The 22,800-nt window shown below is 36.5% G+C and overlaps 2 protein-coding genes across 5 annotated transcripts; one reads left to right on the top strand and one right to left on the bottom strand.

Moving 5' to 3' along the window:
* Positions 1-375: 375 nt before the first annotated feature.
* On the top strand, positions 376-16,999 carry LOC108220595 (DNA repair protein recA homolog 2, mitochondrial). Its single transcript, XM_017394400.2, has 8 exons — positions 376-595; positions 682-745; positions 1,576-1,793; positions 2,387-2,474; positions 15,054-15,226; positions 15,688-15,834; positions 15,914-16,048; positions 16,287-16,999. The coding sequence occupies exons 1-8, from the start codon at positions 509-511 to the stop codon at positions 16,572-16,574; spliced, it is 1,200 nt and encodes a 399-aa protein (XP_017249889.1). The 5' UTR covers positions 376-508; the 3' UTR covers positions 16,575-16,999.
* Positions 17,000-17,914: 915 nt separating this feature from the next.
* Positions 17,915-20,226, bottom strand: LOC108219819 (protein IQ-DOMAIN 12-like). 4 transcript variants are annotated; one of them, XM_017393347.2, is made up of 6 exons: positions 19,993-20,226; positions 19,655-19,782; positions 19,301-19,576; positions 18,967-19,203; positions 18,749-18,877; positions 17,915-18,654 (listed from the first exon to the last, which is right to left on the bottom strand). In XM_017393347.2, exons 2-6 carry the CDS (start codon positions 19,727-19,729, stop codon positions 18,130-18,132), a joined length of 1,242 nt encoding a protein of 413 aa, XP_017248836.1. In that variant the 5' UTR covers positions 19,730-19,782; positions 19,993-20,226; the 3' UTR covers positions 17,915-18,129. The 4 variants fall into 4 exon arrangements, with proteins under 4 accessions (XP_017248836.1, XP_017248837.1, XP_063949431.1 ...); XM_017393348.2 differs by having other exon boundaries at positions 19,655-19,735; XM_064093361.1 differs by having other exon boundaries at positions 19,301-19,573; positions 19,993-20,133.
* Between the last annotated feature and the right edge of the window lie 2,574 nt (positions 20,227-22,800).

Raw genomic sequence — 22,800 nt, 5'->3', positions numbered from 1 at the left:
TCAGATTTCAAATGTCATTTTCGACCTCATCGTTGGAATCGATATATATATATATATATATATATATATATATATATCGATTCCAAATATGAGGTCGAAAATGACATTTGAAAACTGGAACTTGAAATCAGGAATTCAGTTGCATATATGGTTGCATATGCAACCACAGTATTTTTGAAAATATTTTAGAGAAGGTAGTATTTTTGAAAATAAGATTGGATAAGGTAGTATTTTTGGAAATAAGATTGAAAACATGATTATTAATAAAAAAACCCCTAAAATCTATAAATATGTAAACTTTAATAAATTATTTAACGAATTTTAGAAAATTTATAGATTTATAGATTTAAAATCACGGTTCAACACCACACCGATACTCAAGTCATCTGTTGACTGTTGTGTGCAAATTCAGATTGTAAAAAACAAGCGGGAGAGAGAGAGAGGGGCGCGAGAACGGAAAGGGGGCAAACAAAACCCTAACAGAGTGGAACAAGCATTTGCAGCAAAAATGGCAGTCAAGTTATTATTATCAAATCAATTCTTACACTCTATGCGATTGAGCCCTACTCGCCTCCTCTACTCGTGCAACCTACAGGTTCTTACTTGTATAGGATACTCAATCTTCTCAAATTAAATCATGTTCAACTCTCAATTTATATACATTTTGCCCTTTTTCTCCAGAAGTACAGAATTGATGCCCTTGTTTCCACTGCTAATACACGCACCTGCTGCTCTTCTTCCGCTGGTCAGTATCACATTGCTGTCTATGTGTTCAGTTAAATGTGTTTATAACTAATTCAATTTTGCAACTGATAAATACACAGAGGAGTAAGCTTTTATAATCTATTTTGCGAGAATGTCTCAATTTTACTGTAAAACTACTGCATTCAGTTAAGTCAAACATAGTCGAGGTTTGAAAAAAAAAAACTCCAGTTATCTTACAGAATATCTTCGCCCTTGTATCTAGAGATGAGGGTTTATTTCTAGAAAAGGCTAATACGATGACCCCTCATAGAGGCCAATACTATTGCCAGAAGTTGATGCCGTATGGGATGTTTAGTAAGGGGGTGTTTGGATGATAGGTGGGAATGGGAGTCGGGAATCGGAATGAGGGGTATGGGAATGAGTATCCCAAGAGATGTGGAAGGAATAATTTACCCACTAAATGAGAATGAGGTTCGCATTCCGTACAACAAGATTGCTAATTAAAACACCAATACATGAGTTTGAGGTTCCGATTCCCGTTAACCAGGTTTATTAACCATGAACCAAACACTCCCTAAGCTGATGTCTCCCTGTTTCCTGCTATTGTGTACTAAGTTCTGACAAAAAATTTAACAAGAATTATAGGTGATAAAAGACCCTTTTTGTTAGTGAAGCACAGAACAAAACCATGTCTAAGGAAAATGGTAATAGTTTCTGTGCAGGTAAAGCATTGTTTATAATATGTGAACTAGTTAACCTTACCACTTAATAGCATTGATTCTGGTAAGAAGTTACTTCCTATAAATAACTATTTTTTTGTTAGTGTGGGACACAGCTTAGCTTTATCATTTGTTGCTTTCATTTTCTCAGTTGAGGCTCTAGAATTTGAGGCCGATGAACTACCCAATGAAGCTGAAACAGCAGAAAAAGATTCTGCCCTTCGTACGGCTATTTCCCAGCTTGCTGGTGATTTTACCAAAGAATCCATGTTATCTCTGCAGCGCTTTTTTAGGACGAGGCGCACATCTGTGGTATCAACAGGCTCCCTGAAGCTTGACCAAGCTCTTGGGGTTGGGGGATTACCAAAGGTGATGCACTAGAAAAACAATATTCACTGGGTGCCACATTTTTGTGTAAACATTTTATTATACCTTTTGTATGCGTGCTTAATCAATAGAAAAGGTGATCTCTACACTAAATCAAACATCTGATTTGAAGAACACAAATGAAAAATGTTTGCACGATCATTTCAATCTTCATTTCATTAGTTGTCTTCCCCTGTCCCATCTAAGTCTTGTAAGATTCCAAATACATATTCCAATTTCCAGTCAGGTATTTCTTACTAGAGTATCATTGTCTTTAGTTAATTTGAGGTTATTCTGGCGTTTCAGTCCTTTTAAGGTTTTATCAGCATCCATATGCATTAGCACTTATCACTGATGTTATGCTCTGTGAAGAGGTATTTGAGGACTAGGGAAACTGGAGTTATTTAGTACATTTAATAACAGAAACTCGTCATTCACAAAGGATATATCTAGGAATAATATTCTTGGTAGTTGGTGATATTACTGGTTTACCTCGTTCCTGTCTTGAAGTTTTCTTTAACGTGGCTTTAAATTTTCATCCCCTCTCTGAGTCTCCCTACGTCAAATTCACTGGGAGTTACTATTACACTTTGTAGGGAAGGATGGTTGAAATTTTCGGGCAAGAAGCATCAGGCAAGACAACATTGGCCCTTCATGTAATCAGGGAAGCTCAAAAGCTTGGAGGTGTGTTGTCAATTTTACTTTTCCTATACAAGTTTTTTGTTAAAGTAGTGACACCTTTTTTTATTCTTTGAACATGGAGGATTTTCATTCCTTGTGACACGTGGTCCTTGAAATCAAACAAGCCACTAAATGAATGAATATCTAGAATTTGCAGGTTCTCATTTATTTAGTCTAATATATTTTTTTTGACAAATTGTAATGAGCGCGTGTATTTTCCTTGCGCTGAGTGCATATCGGATATATGCACGTAAAATTTGGACTTCTTTCCTTGAGTTTTTATGCCACCTTATGTCCTGGTAAGGTATCTAACGCCCAACACGTTCTTTTCAGTAGTTGAGTACCTCCAGCCAAATCGGGCTGTCACTAAGATAGTTTTATTCTAGGCACCGAGGAAGGGTCTAACGGTACTTATCCGCATTTACACACACACGCACATAGTAACATTTTGTTTAAACAATCTTAAAAACGGACCAGTTCACCGACCCATGGGTAGACCCACGAACCCGACATCTATGGTACTGAATGAATATGGGATATAATGTATGTGAACTGTGGTGGTTCTTTCAGGGAGTCTTTAGCCCACCTAATGTACTGGCAGGGTATGTAACAGCTAAAAGTTTCTGTTAGGTCCTATAAATCCACTATATAATCTGATATAGTGATCACAATCTGTAACACAGTAAGACAATATAAGAGCTTGAAAGCAATAAACTCTTATTCACAAAGCTTGAATGGTTACAAAAACTCTCTCAGTGATTTATAATGTATCACTAAGAGCTGCTAGGGTTCTATGAAATATACTCGATAACTCAACTCATATAGAGTAACCCTAATCTGTGTTTATATAGACACAGTTACAAAATCAATCTCTGATTTGATATCCTATAAATCAGCTATGAATTCTATCAATCAAAGATTGCTCCAGTTTTCTGTTTAGTTTCCATAGTCAGCAAATCACTCCTCCGCTTCTATCCTTCCTTGAAGTATATCCGCTTCTGAGCTTTTTCCACGTGTAAACTCTGTCGAGTCTTGACTATGTAAACTCTGATCAGACTTTATCAAACTCTGTCAGACTTTATCAAACTCTGTCAGACTTTACTAGACTCTGATCAGCTTCCATATTAAATTCTGATGATTCCTGTTCTAAAACAAACTTTAAGAACATTAGTAATCATTAATTATATCTAACAGTTTCTTTTCAGTAGCTCCACTCAAGCTATGCATTTATTTCTGGCACGAGTAAGGGTCTAGTGATTTGTTTCCGATATATATATATATATATATATATATATATATAGCAATCTAGCAAGCTCTTCATCAGTCATGGGTTTGTCTGATCCAGTCACTGGTCTTTGATTAGATCCAGATGTGATGTTGTGAGTTGGACCAGACTTTGTGCTTTGCTTAGATGATTTCTGACTGTCAGAGTTTGAAACTCTTCCACCAGTCCCTGCTTGAAATCTCTTGTGCTTGGTGAAATCATCAATATCATCATCATCATCCTTCTTCTTCCTCTTCAGAGTTTGAGTAGTAGACTTGCATTTGACTTGAGCTACTCTCTCCCCCTTTTTGACATCATCCTCATCAGGAATCAATATGGATGTGATCAGAGAAAGTGAAGTTTGTATGGCTTCAAGCTGTTTGGACATCTTTTCTTGATTTGATTCAATCATGGTCATCCGTTTGTCCAGAGATTCATTAGCAGTTACCAGCTTCTGTACATTCTCTTTCATAGGATTGATGGTCCTCTTCTTTTCCAGTTCATTTGTCTCCTTGACTTTTGCCACCTCTGTTCTTAGACCATCTATTGATTTAGATGTCTGGGCATGAGCAGGATGAAATGTCTTCAGATATAGAATTGTGCCCTTGAGGCTTGACATAACATCAGAGTTTGTAATTTTCTGTTCTGCCATAGATAAGAACTCTTCAGCTTTAGGTGTTTCCAAGGAATGCTGGTGACTCAACCAGAGTTTATCCCATACTTCATTTGGAGGATCAACTTGAAGATCCCTGGGAAGTGGCTCAGAGTCTGTGGTCAGAGTTTGTAGCCTGGCATTGTACTGGCTAGTAGACTCCCACTTTTGTTGAGTCAGAGGAACTTCATCATTTTCATCCTTGCTTGTATCTGAACTGTCATCATCATCATCAGAGTTTGCTTTGTCAGTTGCAGGATCAGCAACTTTCTCCATAGTATCTTGAGCAGATGTTCCTTTAGCTTCAGACTGTGATTTGATAGACTCTGCACCAGTCTGAGCAAGAGACTGTAGAGCTTCCACAGCTACTTTGTCAGTTTCATCAACTACATCAGACCTGTAGTTGTCTGGAGCTGTATCATGAACTATGGCACCCTCTGGAATTTTCATTGGAGAAGTAGGAATTGGAGTAGAGGGTCCATGATCAGATACTGGAGTATGAAGATCAGACATATATGCTCCAGCTTCAGATGTTATAGGTTCCTTGCAAACAATTTCTTCATCTACCTCAGATGAAGTTGAAGATGCTGTAGGAGATGTCAGAGGAACAGCTGTGATAGGAAGCACCATCAGAGCTTGAGAATTTGCAGCTACTGTAGTTGATGGTGTCTGTTCTTCCTCAACTGTGAAGTCTGTTATTTCAGTGATTGGAACTTTTGCCCTTGCAGGCTTTTGAGCCCTTCTTTTGAATCGAGCTGGCTTTTGAGGACTGACTTGAACAGGTTCAGAGACTGTTGTAGGAGTAGGTTCAGAGTTTGCAGCTTGTACAGTTTCTAGATCATCATATTCATATGCTGCAACAAGTCTTCTTCTTTTCTTCTGCTTTGGAGGAGAAGCAGCTTCATTGTGGACATTATCAGAGTTTGCAGCATCAGAGTTTGCTGGTTTATCAGACTTTGTCTTTAGAACTTGTGTATCAACAGAGGTTCTGGTTTTGGTTGTAGAGGGCTGGTCATCAGACTTTGTAGATTTGGATGGTTTTGTAGTTGATGATCTTGGTTTTCTGGTGACTGTGGGAGAGGTTGGATGTTGTGGTTGAGGTTGTTGAGGCTGTAGTTGTGGTTCCTGAGGAAGGTTCAGCCTTGCTCTGAAAGGAGCTGGGATTTGCAGAGGCCTGAGAACTGGTCTCTTCTCATCTTTAGATATGAGATCCTTAAAAGCCCTTTTATGAAGTTTAAAAGGTTTGATCTCATCTGCAGCATCAAAATCCACTTCTCCAACAGTGGCATTAAACAACAATTGGCAAAATCTTGAGAAATATATAACATTCCTGTTCTCAAGCATTCTTTCACCAATATTTCTAAGAACTAATCTACCAAAATCAAAAGCAGTAGAATAGATCAGAGAATACCCGATTTGTAGCATGTCCATTGGAATAGCATCCCAGTTTGTAGATTTCTTCTGGAAAGCTCTGGTAATGCAATCAAAGAAGAAACTCCACTCCTTATTGAGCCATGGACGCTTCAACTGACCCAGTTTATTCAGAGATTCGTAGTACCCCAATTCAAGCATCATTGTTCTGAGATTTGCATCTCCATTTGTAATGTACGCAGAATGTTCTGGCAAGTTGAGTGCCTGACGAACTGTTGCTGGAGTAACTGCATACTCCTCCCCGTCATAGGAAAACACAATTGATGGTGATCCATCTGCACCACCATTGTCATATGTACCCGACCTCCAAAAGCTGATGATTTGGCTTCCTGAAAGTCTTGCAGGAGCGGTGAGAGCGGTACCGATGACACTTTGTGCCAAGAATCGCTGAAAGGGATGATAATCCCTTGGGGCTTCAGCAGTGTCAAGGATGGCTGCATAGTTATTAGGAACGAATTCAACACCTGCCAACAGAAAAGCTGTAGTGGCCATTAGAACAGAGATTATGAAAAGAAGATGTTTGAGGAAATGTGTAGACGAAGATTTGAATTTCAGAGAACAGAGTGTAAGAGTTTTGTTTAGAAGGTGAATATAGAGAGTAAGTGTAAAATTGAATAATAAGCAATAAAATCTGATCTGAAAAACTCTTCAGATTTTGTTGAACTGAGCACGCATGGGCTTTTTGTTCAATCAGACACCTGTCAAAATATAACTGGTAGATGAGTGTTAGTGGGATGGAGAAACGAGAATAATAATCATGAGTGCAGTAAAACATGCGCAGTAATAAATGCTGATTACACGTTCTCCTATGAAAATGTTTTGCATATAAACCCACTAATGATACATCCGTTTGAAACACATTCTCTTCACATTCTCTGAATATTTAAAAAAATCAAGATTAAATCTCTCGAATTTTTAAACTCTGAGATTTAAGACAAAGAAATTAAATTTCTGCGAACCTCAGAATAAAGACATAATTTTCAGAATATTCATCAATAAATCAGAGTTTGTTCTGAAATCCATAGCTCAATAATGTGCTTGTGAAATGTGTGTGGTCATGTTAAATCAGAGAATATAAAATTTCACAAATTCGTAATTAAAAGGTAGACTTTGAATAATTTATTCAAACTCTCAAAACTTTGACTAGGACATACTCTGAAGATAATCAATAAAATAATCTACCCCCTCTTTTTTTTTTTTTTTTTTTTTTTTTTTTTTTCATCAGGACGCTTCTCAGTGTGAGTGAGGCACGACCTTTAAATATACTATTGCATTAGTATTTCTCCAGTAATCAGAGATTGTGACTGGTCACCATAGATTATAAAATCTTAGCAATTACTTAATACCAGCAAATGTTTGGTTCTTCCCAGTCACTGTCATATTAACATCTAAGATCTCAAAGGAGTACCATGCTTATTTTTCAGGGGGTTTTGTCTTAGGTAATAAAAACATCAGAGTTTATAGTCACTGTCTAGTATATGAGAGAAAATTTAAATTAGTCAGTCTCACTTATAATTAAGATATGTGAAGTAGTAGAGTCTCAATGATATTAGCATGCATAGTGTGAACTAGTGTAGCACAAAATTGAGATCAGGATTAAGGAACTTAGCTGAGATTCATGATTACTCATTCAGAACATGCTTCATGGTATCTTCATAGGTGTTTTGTCTCAGAGAAGATAAAAATGAGATCACTTATCAAGATTCAGAGTTGTAGAAGCATCAGAGAATATTATCAGAGAATGTTATCAGAGTAAAGCAAACAGAGTATATTATCAGAGAATGTCATCAGATTTTATCAATCAGAGTATATCATGGCAGATGTGTGTGTAATACATATGGTAAATTTGACAAGTTAAATTTTAAAGATCTAACCAATATGTTTACTCAGTTCCTGATATCATTCCTAGCTCATTCACCAGCCTAGTAAAAGTTGCTTCACTTAATGGCTTGGTGAAAATGTCTGCTAGCTGCTGTTCAGTAGGAACAAAGTGAAGTTTAATGGTTCCTTCCTCCACATGCTCCCTTATAAAATGATATCTTATACTGATGTGCTTTGTCAGAGAATGTTGAACTGGATTTCCTGTCATAGCAATAGCACTTTGGTTATCACAATAAATAGGAATTTTAGAGAAGGATAACCCATAGTCCAACAGTTGATTCTTCATCCAAAGAATTTGAGCACAACAGCTGCCTGCAGCAATATACTCTGATTCTGCTGTTGATGTTGAGATGGACTTCTGCTTCTTACTGTACCAAGAAACTAGTCTTCCACCCAGAAATTGACAACTCCCACTTGTGCTTTTCCTGTCAATTTTGCAACCTGCAAAATCTGCATCAGAGTATCCAATAAGACTAAAATCTGATTCTCTAGGGTACCATAGTCCCAATGATGTGGTTCCCTTGAGATATCTGAATATCCTCTTTACTGCAATCAGATGAGGTTCTCTTGGATCTGCCTGAAATCTTGCACATAGACATGTGGCATACATAATGTCTGGTCTACTTGCAGTCAGATAAAGCAATGATCCAATCATTCCTCTATAGTTTGTGATATCCACTGATGCACCAGTATCTTTGTCTAGTTTTGTTGCTGTTGCCATAGGAGTAGTTGCAGCAGAACTGTCTTGCATACCAAATTTCTTTAAAAGATTTCTGGTATACTTGGCTTGATTTATAAAAATCCCATCTTCAGACTGTTCAACTTGTAAACCCAGAAAATAGCTGAGTTCCCCCATCATGCTCATTTGGTACCTAGACTGCATGAGCTTGGCAAATCTTTGACAGAGTTTAGCATTAGTGGAGCCAAAAATAATGTCATCAACATAGATTTGAACTAAAAGCAGATCATTGCCATGATTCAAATAAAACAGAGTTTTATCTATGGTACCTCTAGTAAATCCACTTTCAAGAAGAAATTGAGCTAGAGTTTCATACCATGCCCTTGGAGCCTGCTTTAGTCCATAAAGTGCTTTGTCCAGCCTGTAGACATAGTCTGGATGTTTTGGATCCACAAAACCTGGAGGTTGTTCAACATATACCTCTTCATCCAGTTTCCCATTTAGAAAAGCACTTTTGACATCCATCTGAAATACTTTGAATTTCTTGTGAGCAGCATAGGCCAGAAAGATTCTGATTGCCTCCAATCTTGCAACTGGAGCAAATGTCTCATCATAATCAATACCTTCCTGTTGTGAATACCCTTTTGCCACAAGCCTTGCTTTATTTCTTGTAATGACACCCTCACTGTCAGTTTTGTTTCTGAACACCCATTTTGTACCAACTATGGATCTGTCTTTAGGTCTTGGTACTAGGGTCCATACTTTGTTTCTCTCAAACTCATTTAGCTCCTCTTGCATGGCTTGAATCCAGTCAGCATCTTGAAGAGCTTCCTCCACTTTCTTTGGTTCAGTTTGAGACAGAAAGCAATGATGTAAACACTCATTTGCTGTAGCTGTCCTTGTTTGCACACCTGCTTCTGGATTTCCAATTATTAAATCAGGTGTGTGAGATTTTGTCCACTTCCTAGCATGTGGAAGTTGACCATTTTCATCATTGGATCCTCCCCCTTGATCCATGCTCTCTTGATTCTGTTGATTATTCTCTGTAGCTCTCCTTGTATTTGTGCTATCAGAGTTTGAATCAGTATTCTCTGATGAGTTTGAGTCAGCATTCTCTGAGGAATCTTGGGTAGAGTCTGAAACATTCTGATGCTCCCCCTCAGCAAGTGCTCCATCATCATGAACTTGTAAATTTTCATCAGAGTTTGCTGTATCTTTTTCACAGTCAGAGTTTGACTGCTCATCAGAGTTTATTGAATCAGAGAATATTTCTTCATTTTCAAAATGCAGTTCTTCATGATCATCCATATCAGTTAAGCCCATGATTTTCTTGTCATCAAATGACACATGTATGGATTCCATGATCACCTTGGTTCTTAGATTGTAGACTCTGAAGGCCTTTGTTATCAGAGGATAACCTACAAAGATGCCTTCATCAGCTTTTAGATCAAACTTGGTAAGCTGTTCTGGATGAGTCTTCAAGACAAAGCATTTGCACCCAAATATATGAAAATACTTCAGATTTGGCTTCTTTTTCTTCACCATCTCATATGGGGTCTTGCCATGCTTATTAATCAAGGTTGCATTTTGAGTGAAACAGGCTGTTTGAACAGCTTCTGCCCAGAAATAAGTAGGCAATTTAGCCTCATCAAGCATAGTTCTGGCAGCTTCTATAAGAGTCCTGTTTTTCCTTTCAACTACACCATTTTGCTGTGGTGTTCCAGGTGCAGAGAATTGTTGCACTACACCTCTTTCTTTGCAGAACTCTTCCATTGTTGAATTTCTGAACTCAGTTCCATTATCACTTCTAATGATCTTCACTTTGTCTTCAGATCCATGGTCCAGTTGTGTCACATGATCCATCAGATGCAAGGCTGTTTCATCTTTAGAGTGAAGAAAATATACCCAAGTGTATCTGGTATACTCATCAACAATGACAAGAGCATATTTCTTCCTTGCAATGGATGGTATATTAACTGGTCCAAATAGATCAACATGTAGAAGATGATATGGTTTCTTTATTGAGAATTCAGTCTTACTCTTGAAGGATGTCTTTCTCTGCTTGGCCTTTTGACATGAATCACATAATCCATCAGATGTAAGTAGTGATTCAGGGAGTCCTCTCACAAGCTTTTTCTTTATAAGCTCATTTATGGAGTTGAAGTTTAGGTGTGAGAGCTTCTTATGCCACTTCCAACTTTCTTCTGCAGAGATCCTTGTAGACAAGCAGATTGCTTTTCCTTCAGAGTTTGTAGGCAAGTGGATTTCATAAATATTCCCATGTCTGTGAGCGATCACTGCCACTTTGCCTGTTGACTTGCTTACTATCTCACTGTGTTCTTCATAGAAATCAACATGATATCCTCTGTCACAGATTTGACTGACAGAGAGTAAATTGTGTTTTAGCCCTTGAACAAGAGCTACATTTGATATGATGACATTTCCAAGATTGATGTTGCCATATCCCAGAGTCCTTCCTATGTTGCCATCTCCATAAGAAACACTTGGGCCAGCCTTCTCCACAAACTCTGACAGCAGGGACTTATTTCCAGTCATGTGTCCTGAACATCCACTGTCCAAGACTAGAATATTCTTCCTGTTGCCCTGCAATCACAAAGACCACTAATTGTTAGTTTTAAGGACCCAGACTTGCTTGGATCCCTTGGCCTTATTAAGTTTGTTAGCTTTTGCAGCGGTATTATTATCAGAGTTTGAGCTAACAGACTTTGCAACAGAGTTTGTACTAGAAACAGATTTTGTACTTGCAGAGCTTTTATTAAACTTCTTCAAAGAAGGTTTCAATTGATAATAATCATAATACAAACTATGATATTCTTTGCAAGTATAAATAGAATGCCATAAACTACCACAATGAAAACATGGATCTTGTGGTTTATATCTAATACTACTTTTTCTAACTCCAGACTTTGTAGGTAAAGAGTTAATGTCTTTGTTCTTCCTGCAAAAATTAGCAAGATGATTAGTATTACCACAGTTATGGCATGTCTTCCTAGGTGCATTTGGAACAGGCATGTAGTTATTACTCTTGTCTATTCCAATCTTGCCATTTCTGTTCTTCCTAGGCTCCTTGTTTTTGTCATCAGACTTTACTTCTTTAAGCTTGTGTTTAAGCTGTTTCTGAGTCATCAGTCCTATGTTAACCTGTTTGGGCTTATCAGATTTTAAATTTTTGTTAATCTCTGATTTTGGTCTACTCTGTTTAGACTTAGAGGATTCAACAACAAATTTGACAGGTTTAACCTTAGGTTTTTGAGTTTTAATAAACTCTGTTTTTGATGACTCAGCTTCTGAGTTATCAGTGTAACCTAGTCCCTTCTTCCAGTTTCCACTACCTAAGATATCCTGAGTAGTTTTGCCTGAATTAGTCCATGTTTTAATAATTTCCCTTTCCTTAGCAAGTTCTGATTGAAGAGATGCATACCTCTTTAATAATTCATCTTTGACAATGACAGCATCATCTCTTTCTTTCTGAACTTCCAACATCTGAACTAATTCCTTTTCTAGATAATCATTCCTTTTCTTTACACTTAGAGTTTCAGATTTTAATCTTTCATTTTCTAAAGTCTGATCTCTAAAGCTGGTATGCAAAGTTTTAAGAAACAATCTTAACTCAGTTATATCTTCAGTATCAAAGGCAAGAGTAGAATGAGGTACCTTAGCAGGAGATTCAGAGTTGTTGTCAGTGTTTGCCATCAGAGCATAATTGACTTCTTCTTCTGAATCAGAAGTATCTGTCCAGTTTCCTTTCTTGGTGACAAAGGCCTTTTCTTTTTCTTTCTTGGCTTTCTTGCATTCAGATGCAAAGTGTCCCTTTTCACCACAGTTGAAACAGGTATACTTGTCAGCTTTTCCAGCTTTTCCTTCTTTGCCCTCATTCTTCTTAAAGTTCTTCTTGTCATAAACTCTGTCAGAGTTTCTGTCTTTCCTTGAAAAACTTTTGCCTTTGTTGAACTTTTTGTAGGCCAACTTCTTGAAGCTTTTCACCATCAATGCTGCTAACTGCATCATCTCATCATCACTTTCTTCAGAGTCTGAGGGAACATCAGAGTTTGAGTCATCAGAGTTTGATGACTCAATGTCAGACTTTGTGACATGAGCTTTTCCTTTGCTCTTAGCAGCTTCTTCTTGAACTTTCAGAGCAACAGACTTTGATTTTCCTCCATGACGTTTGCTCCTTTGCTCCATTTCAAGTTCATGAGTCTTCAGTCTTCCATAAACATCATCAAGAGACATTTCTCCAAGATCAAGATTGTCTCTTATTGTGGTGACTTTCAAATCCCATTTTTCAGGAAGAGCCAGAAGGAATTTGAGATTTGAGTCTTCAAGATCATATTCCTTGTCCACCAGAGATAAGTCATTCAACAGTTTGACAAATCTGTCATACAGATCTGTCAGAGACTCACCAGATTTTGAGTCAAAGTGCTCATACTCCTGTGTAAGGATTGTTTTTCTGTTTTTCTTAATGGCCTGAGTTCCTTGACATCTGGTTTCCAGAGCATCCCAGATTTGTTTAGCAGTTTTGCACCCAATTACCCTATTAGACATTGCATTGTCAAGGGCACTGTGCAAAAGGTGTTTCACCTTTGAGTCTTTACTAATTGACAGGATGTCCTCAGGGGTATAATCTTTCTTTTCTTTTGGAACCATTTTCTGAGGTTCATCAGCAAGCCCAACAGAGAGCTTGATGGGCATATGTGGTCCATCAAAGATCCTGTCAAGATATTCTGGATCAACAGAGTCTAAGAATATTATCATTCTCTCTTTCCAGACTGGATATTCAGATGCCTTAAGGATTGGAACTCTAAAGGATGAAGCTTGTGATTTTTCAGACATGATTGTGTTTAAGATCTCACTGTAGTAATCTTAACAGAGCTGGCTCTGATACCACTTGTTAGGTCCTATAAATCCACTATATAATCTGATATAGTGATCACAATCTGTAACACAGTAAGACAATATAAGAGCTTGAAAGCAATAAACTCTTATTCACAAAGCTTGAATGGTTACAAAAACTCTCTCAGTGATTTATAATGTATCACTAAGAGCTGCTAGGGTTCTATGAAATATACTCGATAACTCAACTCATATAGAGTAACCCTAATCTGTGTTTATATAGACACAGTTACAAAATCAATCTCTGATTTGATATCCTATAAATCAGCTATGAATTCTATCAATCAAAGATTGCTCCAGTTTTCTGTTTAGTTTCCATAGTCAGCAAATCACTCCTCCGCTTCTATCCTTCCTTGAAGTATATCCGCTTCTGAGCTTTTTCCACGTGTAAACTCTGTCGAGTCTTGACTATGTAAACTCTGATCAGACTTTATCAAACTCTGTCAGACTTTATCAAACTCTGTCAGACTTTACTAGACTCTGATCAGCTTCCATATTAAACTCTGATGATTCCTGTTCTAAAACAAACTTTAAGAACATTAGTAATCATTAATTATATCTAACAGTTTCTTTTCAGTAGCTCCACTCAAGCTATGCATTTATTTCTGGCACGAGTAAGGGTCTAGTGATTTGTTTCCGATATATATATATATATATATATATATATATATATATATATATATATATATATATATATATATTCACGTGTCCAAAATGATTGAATAAGCTAAAACGTGATGTGTTGGGTTTTTTCCTCCACTTTTAATTATTAAATTATAAGGCCGACAGACTATATCTCTATATCTCTTAATAATGGACATTAATCATTACTTATCCAAAAATCTCTTAGCACTGAATCTGTCAAGCCCTAGGTTTTTTGTTCCTGTGCTGTTCTGGTTTTTAGAGATGCAAGCTCACGTTAAGTACATTAATGCTTGTAAATGAATTATCAGGTGGAGTTAGTCCATATGTCAAGTACATCATTGCATGATTTTTCTTTGTCATGTCTGAATGCATAAGATGTAGTGAGGTGAGCTGTAACTATACATGATTCTTCTCTTGTGGTTTAACTCTTAACCAAAGAGTAGTGAACTTCCCACGTTCGCTCATCTGTTCTAAAGTCAACATCAGTAACTCGATAAAGATTTTGAGGGAATCAGTGAATAGTGTTTAAATTAATACTCCCTCCGTCCCAACTCCCAACCAATTTATAACATTTTTCCTTTTGGGACGTCCCATCCATCTGTTAGCATTTCTTTGAGTAACATATTTATCTTCACTAAATTTAGTAAGTCCGCCAAATCACCCATTTTTCTTCTTTTTGTGAGTTTTTTATGACCTCCATCCCCAACCGGCAACCCGAATGTTAACAATTGGTAGGTCGGAGTATAGTTTTCCTTGATCATGATATGCAACCTTAATTTTTTTTTCAAATGAAAATAGTTCATGATTACTTGTATAATAATCAGTAAAAGACAAACAATTATGTACAATTACTATATAATGGGTTTTGAAGTTACATTGAATAAAGTAGTAACAATTTCAGGAACCTTTTGACTTCCTGTGTTCTAGTCGAACAATTTCAGGCACCTTTTGACCTCCTATACTCTAGTCTCTTGTAAAATGAGGTCTGCTCTAGAAAGTCAAACGTTACTGATGCAAATCTCCATATGGAGACATCGCTTTTGAGATGATACTCCTCAAATGTAGTACTATATTTTTCATTATGTATTTGGTAATGATAAGTTTTTCTTCTGACAGGCTACTGTGCATATCTGGATGTGGAAAATGCATTGGACCCTTCACTTGCAGAGTCAATAGGTGTAAACACAGAAAATCTACTTATATCACAGCCTGATTCAGCTGAAAATTTGTTGAGTATTGTACATACACTGACAAAAAGTGGATCTGTGGATGTAGTCGTGGTAGACAGTGTAAGAGTTAATCACTGATTTTAAACCATTCCTTGCAATGTTTGTGATTATATGATGAATTTTACACTTTACCAGTTTATGTTTACTATCTCAATGTTTTAGTTCTGCATGTATAAAAATCTTATTATATCGTTAGGCTGGATACTGGACTTGGTACATCGTTACATTATTTAATTCTGCCTAATTTTGTTTAAGTTGTAACCTCTCCAGAAGAAATTGGTTCAATGTGGACTCGTGTTTTTTTTCCCAGTCTAGGGGAAATTGTCTTTAGTTTTTCTCATATTGAAAGTATTTTTTACTAATGCAGAAAGCAAACATCACATTTCAATTTGATTCACTAAAATAGGTTATGGCGTGGGAACAATTTGCTCAAGAACTTCTGTTTTAAAAAAGTTGGCCTCTGATCTGGAACTGTCTTCGTCGTTTGTCATTTTTAAATTTTAAACGTGTTGCCTTTGCAGGTTGCTGCTCTTGTTCCCCAACGTGAAATTGATTGTATGATAGGTGAAAATTACGAGAACATACAATCACGAATAATGACTCAAGCACTACGGAAAATTCAATATTCATTATGCAACTCCAAGACTCTTATCATCTTTATTAATCAGGTTAGGATCTCTCAGAATGCTCATGTAAATATTTGCCATGTCTTTAAATTATTTGCGAAGCTTTTTGTTGCTTCACTAGGTGAGATCAGATTTAAGGTCGGGCAAAGGATTTGGATGTACTGATGAGATAACTTGTGGTGGGAATGCATTGCAATTCTATTCGACTATACGGATGAAGATAAACAGAAAAAAATTGCTCACAAGCAGGGATGAGGTATGCATTCTACAAATATTGACACTTCTTTAATTATCAATGACCTTTGACATTAAATACTATATAAGGCAACATTTAGGCCTTTTATTAATGCCAAAATTTAGAATACACTAAGTTGCAACGAAAAACAAATCTTTAGTGCCAACATGATTAATTATCCTTGTGTATTTGACTAAGTTGTGAGAATTATGTGTTTATGTGATGATACAATGGTGTAAAATTTGTTATGATGTTCCAGGCTACTGGTCTAGGGATACGTGTCCAAGTGGTTAAAAACAAACTTGCACCTGCAATGAGAACAGCTGAATTAGATATCCAGTTTGGAAGAGGCATTTGCCCTGAATCTGAGGTATTGGAAATGGGCTGTCAACATGGAGTTATCTTGAAAGAAGGAAATAGCTATTTTATAGAAGGAAATGTTTTGAACAGTAAAGCGGAAGCTGAAAGTTATTTATCACAAAACGAGGAAGTTTTGAATATAGTAGTTAAAACCTTAAGAGATCAATTGTTCCATATAGTGACATAAAAGATGAAGGATAAAGTTTGGTACATATATTCTGTCACGAGGTCATACCAAATTTAGAAGGCTTGTATAGTAACTCACATCCATGGATTACTGACCAACATCTGTTGTTATATGGGATGGTTGAACAATGGTCAAGGACCAGCCATTTACTGTATCCATTAAAGGTGTAAAACATAATGTATCAGAAGATATGGCATGGATGAATGAATCAGGGAATGAATTGATAGAAGATGCCAAGACGGATACGTGTGTGTTCAATTATGTAAAACAAGAGCAATGTTTGTGTACGTCTGTATGTAATTTGGGTTTCGGACTTATGTCACAGGGGGCATAATTATTTCAGTTGTAGAACTGTATCATATCGAATTACAAGTGTCGAACACATAGTCATTGTATAGTAATTATTTCAGTTCTTTTTCTTGTTATTTGGAGAAGTGTCTGTCTTGTAATTTGTATAGTAATTTGAGCTCTTTCAAGTTTATGATATGTAGGGGCCGTTTGGGTGAGCTTAAAATAAGTGCTTATTGCTTAAAGTAAAAAAGTGAAGTAAAAGTTAGAAGCAAGTTAACACTTATAAGTGATAAAAATGTTTGGGAAATAAGTAGAAGTCGTGAGACAAAAACTAGTAATCGTAGTTTTTTTAAGTACTTCTTGATTTCTTACAGTACAAATAAGTGATTCTAATTTATAATTTAGAAGTCGGGCTTATAAGCCCGTGCCAAACACCCACATAATCTCCCTGAAAGTCGTCTATCAAACATGTGTGAACACGAGAATGAATGTGGGAACTGAAATTGGACGTGATTTATTGTCAAATCGATGGGTCCAAAAATGCCAAAATTTAATAGCTGTACCACAACAGCGAAATGTAGACTGGACGGTTGAATAATGAGAATCAGGTGTTATAAGTAACATCAACAGTTATATAACGATGTCCTAAGTCTGCTTCATTATTTCCATGATCCTAACAGGAGGGATGTAAAAAGCTGAGTTTCGAGCCGAGTCTAATTCGAGGCAAGTTTAATTGAGTCAAGCCAACTCATTTAATTTCATGAGTCGAGTCGGCTTGTTTTGCTAAACGAGTTGGTTTTAACAAGTCGAGTGAGCAGCTCGTATAAATTTACACTTAAACCTCTATCTGAACTCGGCTCGTTTAATTTCGCGAGTCGAATCAGCTAGTTTAATTAAACGAGCCTGAACTTTTGTCCGAATTTGGTTCGTTTAACGAGCCGAGCCGAGTTAAACGAGTTCGATCCGGACGAGTTTGCGAGCCGACTTGAATTACATCTCTAGCTAACAGATTTCATGTACAACCCTCATGTCAGATAAGGAGTTTCCGGTGGGAAAAGTAACAATAAAACTATTAATCACAGAATAAATCAACCAAGAACAGGGAGCTTTATATGTTAACCACTCAAAAACCTAGGGAACACTTATATAACAAACGATTTCAAGTACAAGGTAGCTTAATCTTTTTGTCTATGTGATGTTACGAGCTAACATAAGATGATATCAGTGAATCAACTTTCAGCATATTTTTCAGGGTAATTTTGCCTCATAATTTTTGCGATTTATGCAGAGAAGTGGCACCCTTTCCTCTAAATTCAGGCAGTTCTCCATCCCATGAGGTCCAAGAAGATAGCACGGGCTTATATAGTGAATTATGGACAGAAGAAAAATCTATATGTGCGAGGCGTTGCCTTGGGGTGCTTGCAGATCTTATCTTTGCTTTGGCAGATTCCGTGGCAGCCATGTAAGCTGGAAAAACCGGAGAATGTGGTAAAGAAGTGTCGTCCACAATTGAGTACTCTTTCTTGTTTGTTCTTGAAAATGATCTTCGTGGGAGTGTAAGAGAAGAGTTTAATACCTCCATTGACTCCCCCTTCACTACATTTTTCAGTTTATGTTGTGTTCTTCCAGTTGAAACTATATCAATGAAGTTTGATTCTGTCTTTTCCTTGAACTTCTGACCTTTTTTGGCTGCTCGTATTTTAACGTCTTGAAGCTCTTCAAACCATGGCCTCTTTCCGCCATCTTCTTTATTTGAGTATTCTCCAGAAACTATGTTATTTGGTCTCTCCTGAATAATTGAAAAAGTCATATTTTGACAAAAAAAATTTCTCTGCAATTTGGATAAAGTGGTTCAATATTAGTAAGTAGCTTAGTTTTATTACCCTATGGGAGTAGGATTTCTTCATTCGGTCTCTTTTTGCACTACCATCTTTCTTAGGTAACCATGAGACTTCCATATCCTCTTCTGTAAACAAGCTGTAATCCCAGGTGGTGCTGCTTTTGCATCCCAGCTGAAACAACCAAACATAAAAAGCATCATCTGAATGTCCCATCATTATAAGCTATTAACTTAGAGCATTCTGGTAGGTAGAATCCTTGCCTTATTGTTCTCGTCTTTGTTTACCAACATCTTTTTGGGGCTAAATGACTGGATATCGTTTCCATGTACACACCTTTCCTCACTGGTGGGGACATGAATCTGATGAACTTGTGATTGTGGCTTTAAAATAGACTGCAGAGACTTCATGTGAGTAATGATTTGTCGTCTGACATTTTGGCCTCGAATCACGGCTTGAAGCAGAACGACTCCTTTGAGTGCCTTCAGTGCTTTTCGTGCCTGCAAATTTAGTTCCATTGAAACGCAATATTAGTTGCTTACAAGTATCTTATCACACAGCTGAGAAAGTTTGAAGTCGAGAGTTGGTTAAGCTCACAAGATAGGCACGGAAGTAGGTTTGAATTTTAGTTGCAGCCAAGTTGCGAGTTGTCTTCCCAAAGTTACTAGGGGTACTTGTCAACCGGACAACTTCAGCTGCAGCATGTGCAGCACTGACAGCAGCTTCAGCTGCAGCAGCCGTTGCAACAGCAACAACCATGGCGTGCTTTCTCTGCTCTTCATTTGCTTCGATCAAAGTTCTTTGTGGCACTGAAATTGCGGGCAATTGTTTGGTCTTAATCCCTCCAAAAAACCATCCCCATCTCTTAGACTTCTGAAACATAACAACCATGAGAAAACGAACTCTAAATGCTTAGTGATCAAAGAAAAATTCGTGATTATGCAAACCTACCTTGTCTTCCTCTCGTTTTCCCTCAGGAATGAAAAGTCTTTTCACCGCACTAAGCCAGCTCTTTTTCTTTCCCATCAAGAACTATAATTCAATACAATGCACAGTCGATTATGTATCTCCAAGGTCACCTTAGTCCAAGACAAGAATAAAACAAATAGGAATTATATCACAAGAACAAGGTTATAAGAAGCATGAAAACTCAGTGAAATGCCATCAGATGTTGATACAGTTAAATTATCTTGGCTCATCTCACCTAACCAAGAATTCAATGTCCACAACAAACTATCTGAAAGCACCGTGTTATCATATGACAGGAAAATGGTAATTCGGATACATACCTTCGAGTAGGCTCATATGGAACTGAAGGAGGAATATGAAAGAAGCCCAGCTAGTAAATTCAACAATTCTCTAATAACAGGGTCATGGAAACACCCTAAATCCATTAAAACTGCAAGTAAATAATGTCCCAGAAAGGCATGCTTTCTTCTTCTGGTTCTCAAAGCACATTATATGTACAATATTCGAAAGATAACAATGTGCACTGAAAAGGGGAAGAAAAATAAGCTAAATTTGATCATTAAGCATATGGACTATGTATTATAGAGTATGATGAATAGTAACTTTACAGTGACTAATGAGCAAGTCTCAGTCATCATCAAGGGGTCCTCTTTCTCATCCTCTTCCTGCTATTTTCTAACTGTCATTTTCGAAACTAACACTGACCACTTCAAGTGTCTGTGGTTTACAGAGTTACTGATACCACCTTCCATAGAATAACAACTCATCTTACTTTGTAACATTATAGCTCAGCGGATAACAATCTTCTCTCAGTAACAAGAGGTTGAGTGTTCGACATGTCAAGCCATTTAAAACTTAAAATCATATAAACTCATCATCTTATGATTTGTTTATGCTTCATGAACTATGTATTCAAATAATATTTCTGCCAGTTATTTGAATTATAAGGCGGTGAGAATTGTTAGGAGTTAAGTTATGACCAAGACATGATAATCTGGCAAGTGGATACTACTACTGTAAATAATTTTGACAAATGGCATAAGAGTTTAAAAATTATGCACAAGGTCAAATATATGTGCCAGGAAAAAATGTCAAATATAGTTAAATAAAATCCAATATATAGTAAAAAAGGAAGGAAAAAAGATACTAAAAGCTGGCAGTTAGTATGATTAATCTGCAAGGAAATTAAGAAATGAAGACTGAAACTAAATGGTGGGGACTGGAAGAAGATTAGCTTTACCTCATTTTCATAAGCCCATGTGAACATCTGCTTCACTGCCTGTCCAAGTGGTACTTTAGTTATGATGGATCCCCCAGCAGCAGAAAGAAGAGTCCTGGTGGATAAGTACTATAAAATGTTCTATGAAGACTCCCTTTATATAATTTGAGGAATTTGTGTTTTATTATGTGGTCCTTTGTTTATTTACACACAACCTGGTCTCAGATTTTATAGGATCATGTTCAACTAAAAGCGCAAAATAATGTCGTATTTCGTATCATCTTGAAATAACAGAAGCTAATTTCAGAAATGCTGAAGGAAAGAGACAAAAAATTGAGGCAAATCTAGCTCTCCCACGAGCTAGGACACGAGTCGAGACGATCAATGCGATTTCGTAACTAGTTGGCATATCCGAATAATCAAATAAAAAATATAAATCGAACAATACAAAAAAGGATACTACACATCGCTTGTTGCAAGAAGCATAGCTCCTTTCTGGTTTTCTTAACTTGTTTGTATAAAAAAATAGAAGCAGAAATTTTTAATTCTTAGATAAAAGAAAATTCAAGAACTATCTAATGAAGGCATAATACTGTGAGTCAGTGACAGAGGGTGGTCATAATTATGCACACACCTCACAGAGAGTCTAAGATAATAATATATGCAGCTGAGAGGCTCTGGTCCCAGTATTTGCAAGGAAATTTTGACGAGAAAGTAAGTCAAGAAAAACTAACAAATGAAAAGATAAATGATCTGTCTTCCTAAAACAAAAGTATATGCAATAATGCATGGTTTTTTCTCATACTTTTTATCTAACATCATCTATTGTTGATGATCTAAAGGTCAAGACTTATCATACAATATTCTCTGTTTTTGACTAAAACACCCTGATATGAAATGATTATTCTTATAACCATCATAAGTGATGACATACCTGGTCAACTCAACTTGGTTGTTTTCAAGAATGGTCATAAAATTTACTGTTCTATCTGCCCAAAGAGCAAATGTAAGAAATGTATTACAAGAGCATCTCCAACCATACAAAGTGCTAGAATGTGAGTTGACATATCAAAAATAAAAAATTTCGCTAACCTCTCGAAAAAATCGCACTCCAATGATACTTATATGTTGTCTACAATTCTAGTCAACCTCCTATGGATGATTATATTTGTCGAACTTTTACATGTATGTAAGAAATTTGTATGAAGATTGCACATCATTTATTATCATTTTGAACTGATATATTCTATTTTAACAATCTAAATTATCAATAACATACTATTTTCAAATGATAGCCGACCAATATAGCTAATATCATTGAAGCACACTATCTTACATGTTCAGCAAATTTAAAGCGTTGTCGAGGATTTCGAACGATTTACATCGATGGAAAGTCCAAAATCAATTTTTTTCTTTACTTTGATTTGTTTTTAATAATACTCCTCCTCACGTAAGGATTTCTATCTTTCGAGATTGTATTGTTTGTTTGATAATTTTTTTTTGATGAGTTTTGTTCCCAATTTTATTTAGGTTTTGTTTATTATCTATTTGTGAGAGTTTGGTGTGTTTTGGTGTAATTGAATGTCCAGAACTTTAGATTTTGTTTATTATCTCCTTGTGAGAGTTTGGTGTGTTTTGGTATAATTGAATGTCCAGAACTTTAGATTTTGTTTATTATCTCCTTGTGAGAGTTTGGTGTGTTTTGGTGTAATTCAATGTCCAGAACTTTAGATCTATTGGATTTCAAGAGTTTGATTTATTAAGAAAGATTTATATGAAATTGTAATTACAGTCGATAACTCAAACCAGTTGTAATGAGGCGATAGATTCATACAGACTAGGTTAATGAGTCACATGATTCATTTTGGGTGGCCCTGAATTCCCGAATATTCATGATTAATGCCCTAAA

This window comes from Daucus carota, chromosome 5 (genome assembly GCF_001625215.2).
Source record: "Daucus carota subsp. sativus chromosome 5, DH1 v3.0, whole genome shotgun sequence".
In the NCBI taxonomy this organism is placed as follows: Eukaryota; Viridiplantae; Streptophyta; class Magnoliopsida; order Apiales; family Apiaceae; genus Daucus; species Daucus carota.
The sequence above is the reverse complement of the archived record's forward strand: the minus strand, read 5'-3'. Positions and strand labels throughout refer to the sequence as shown.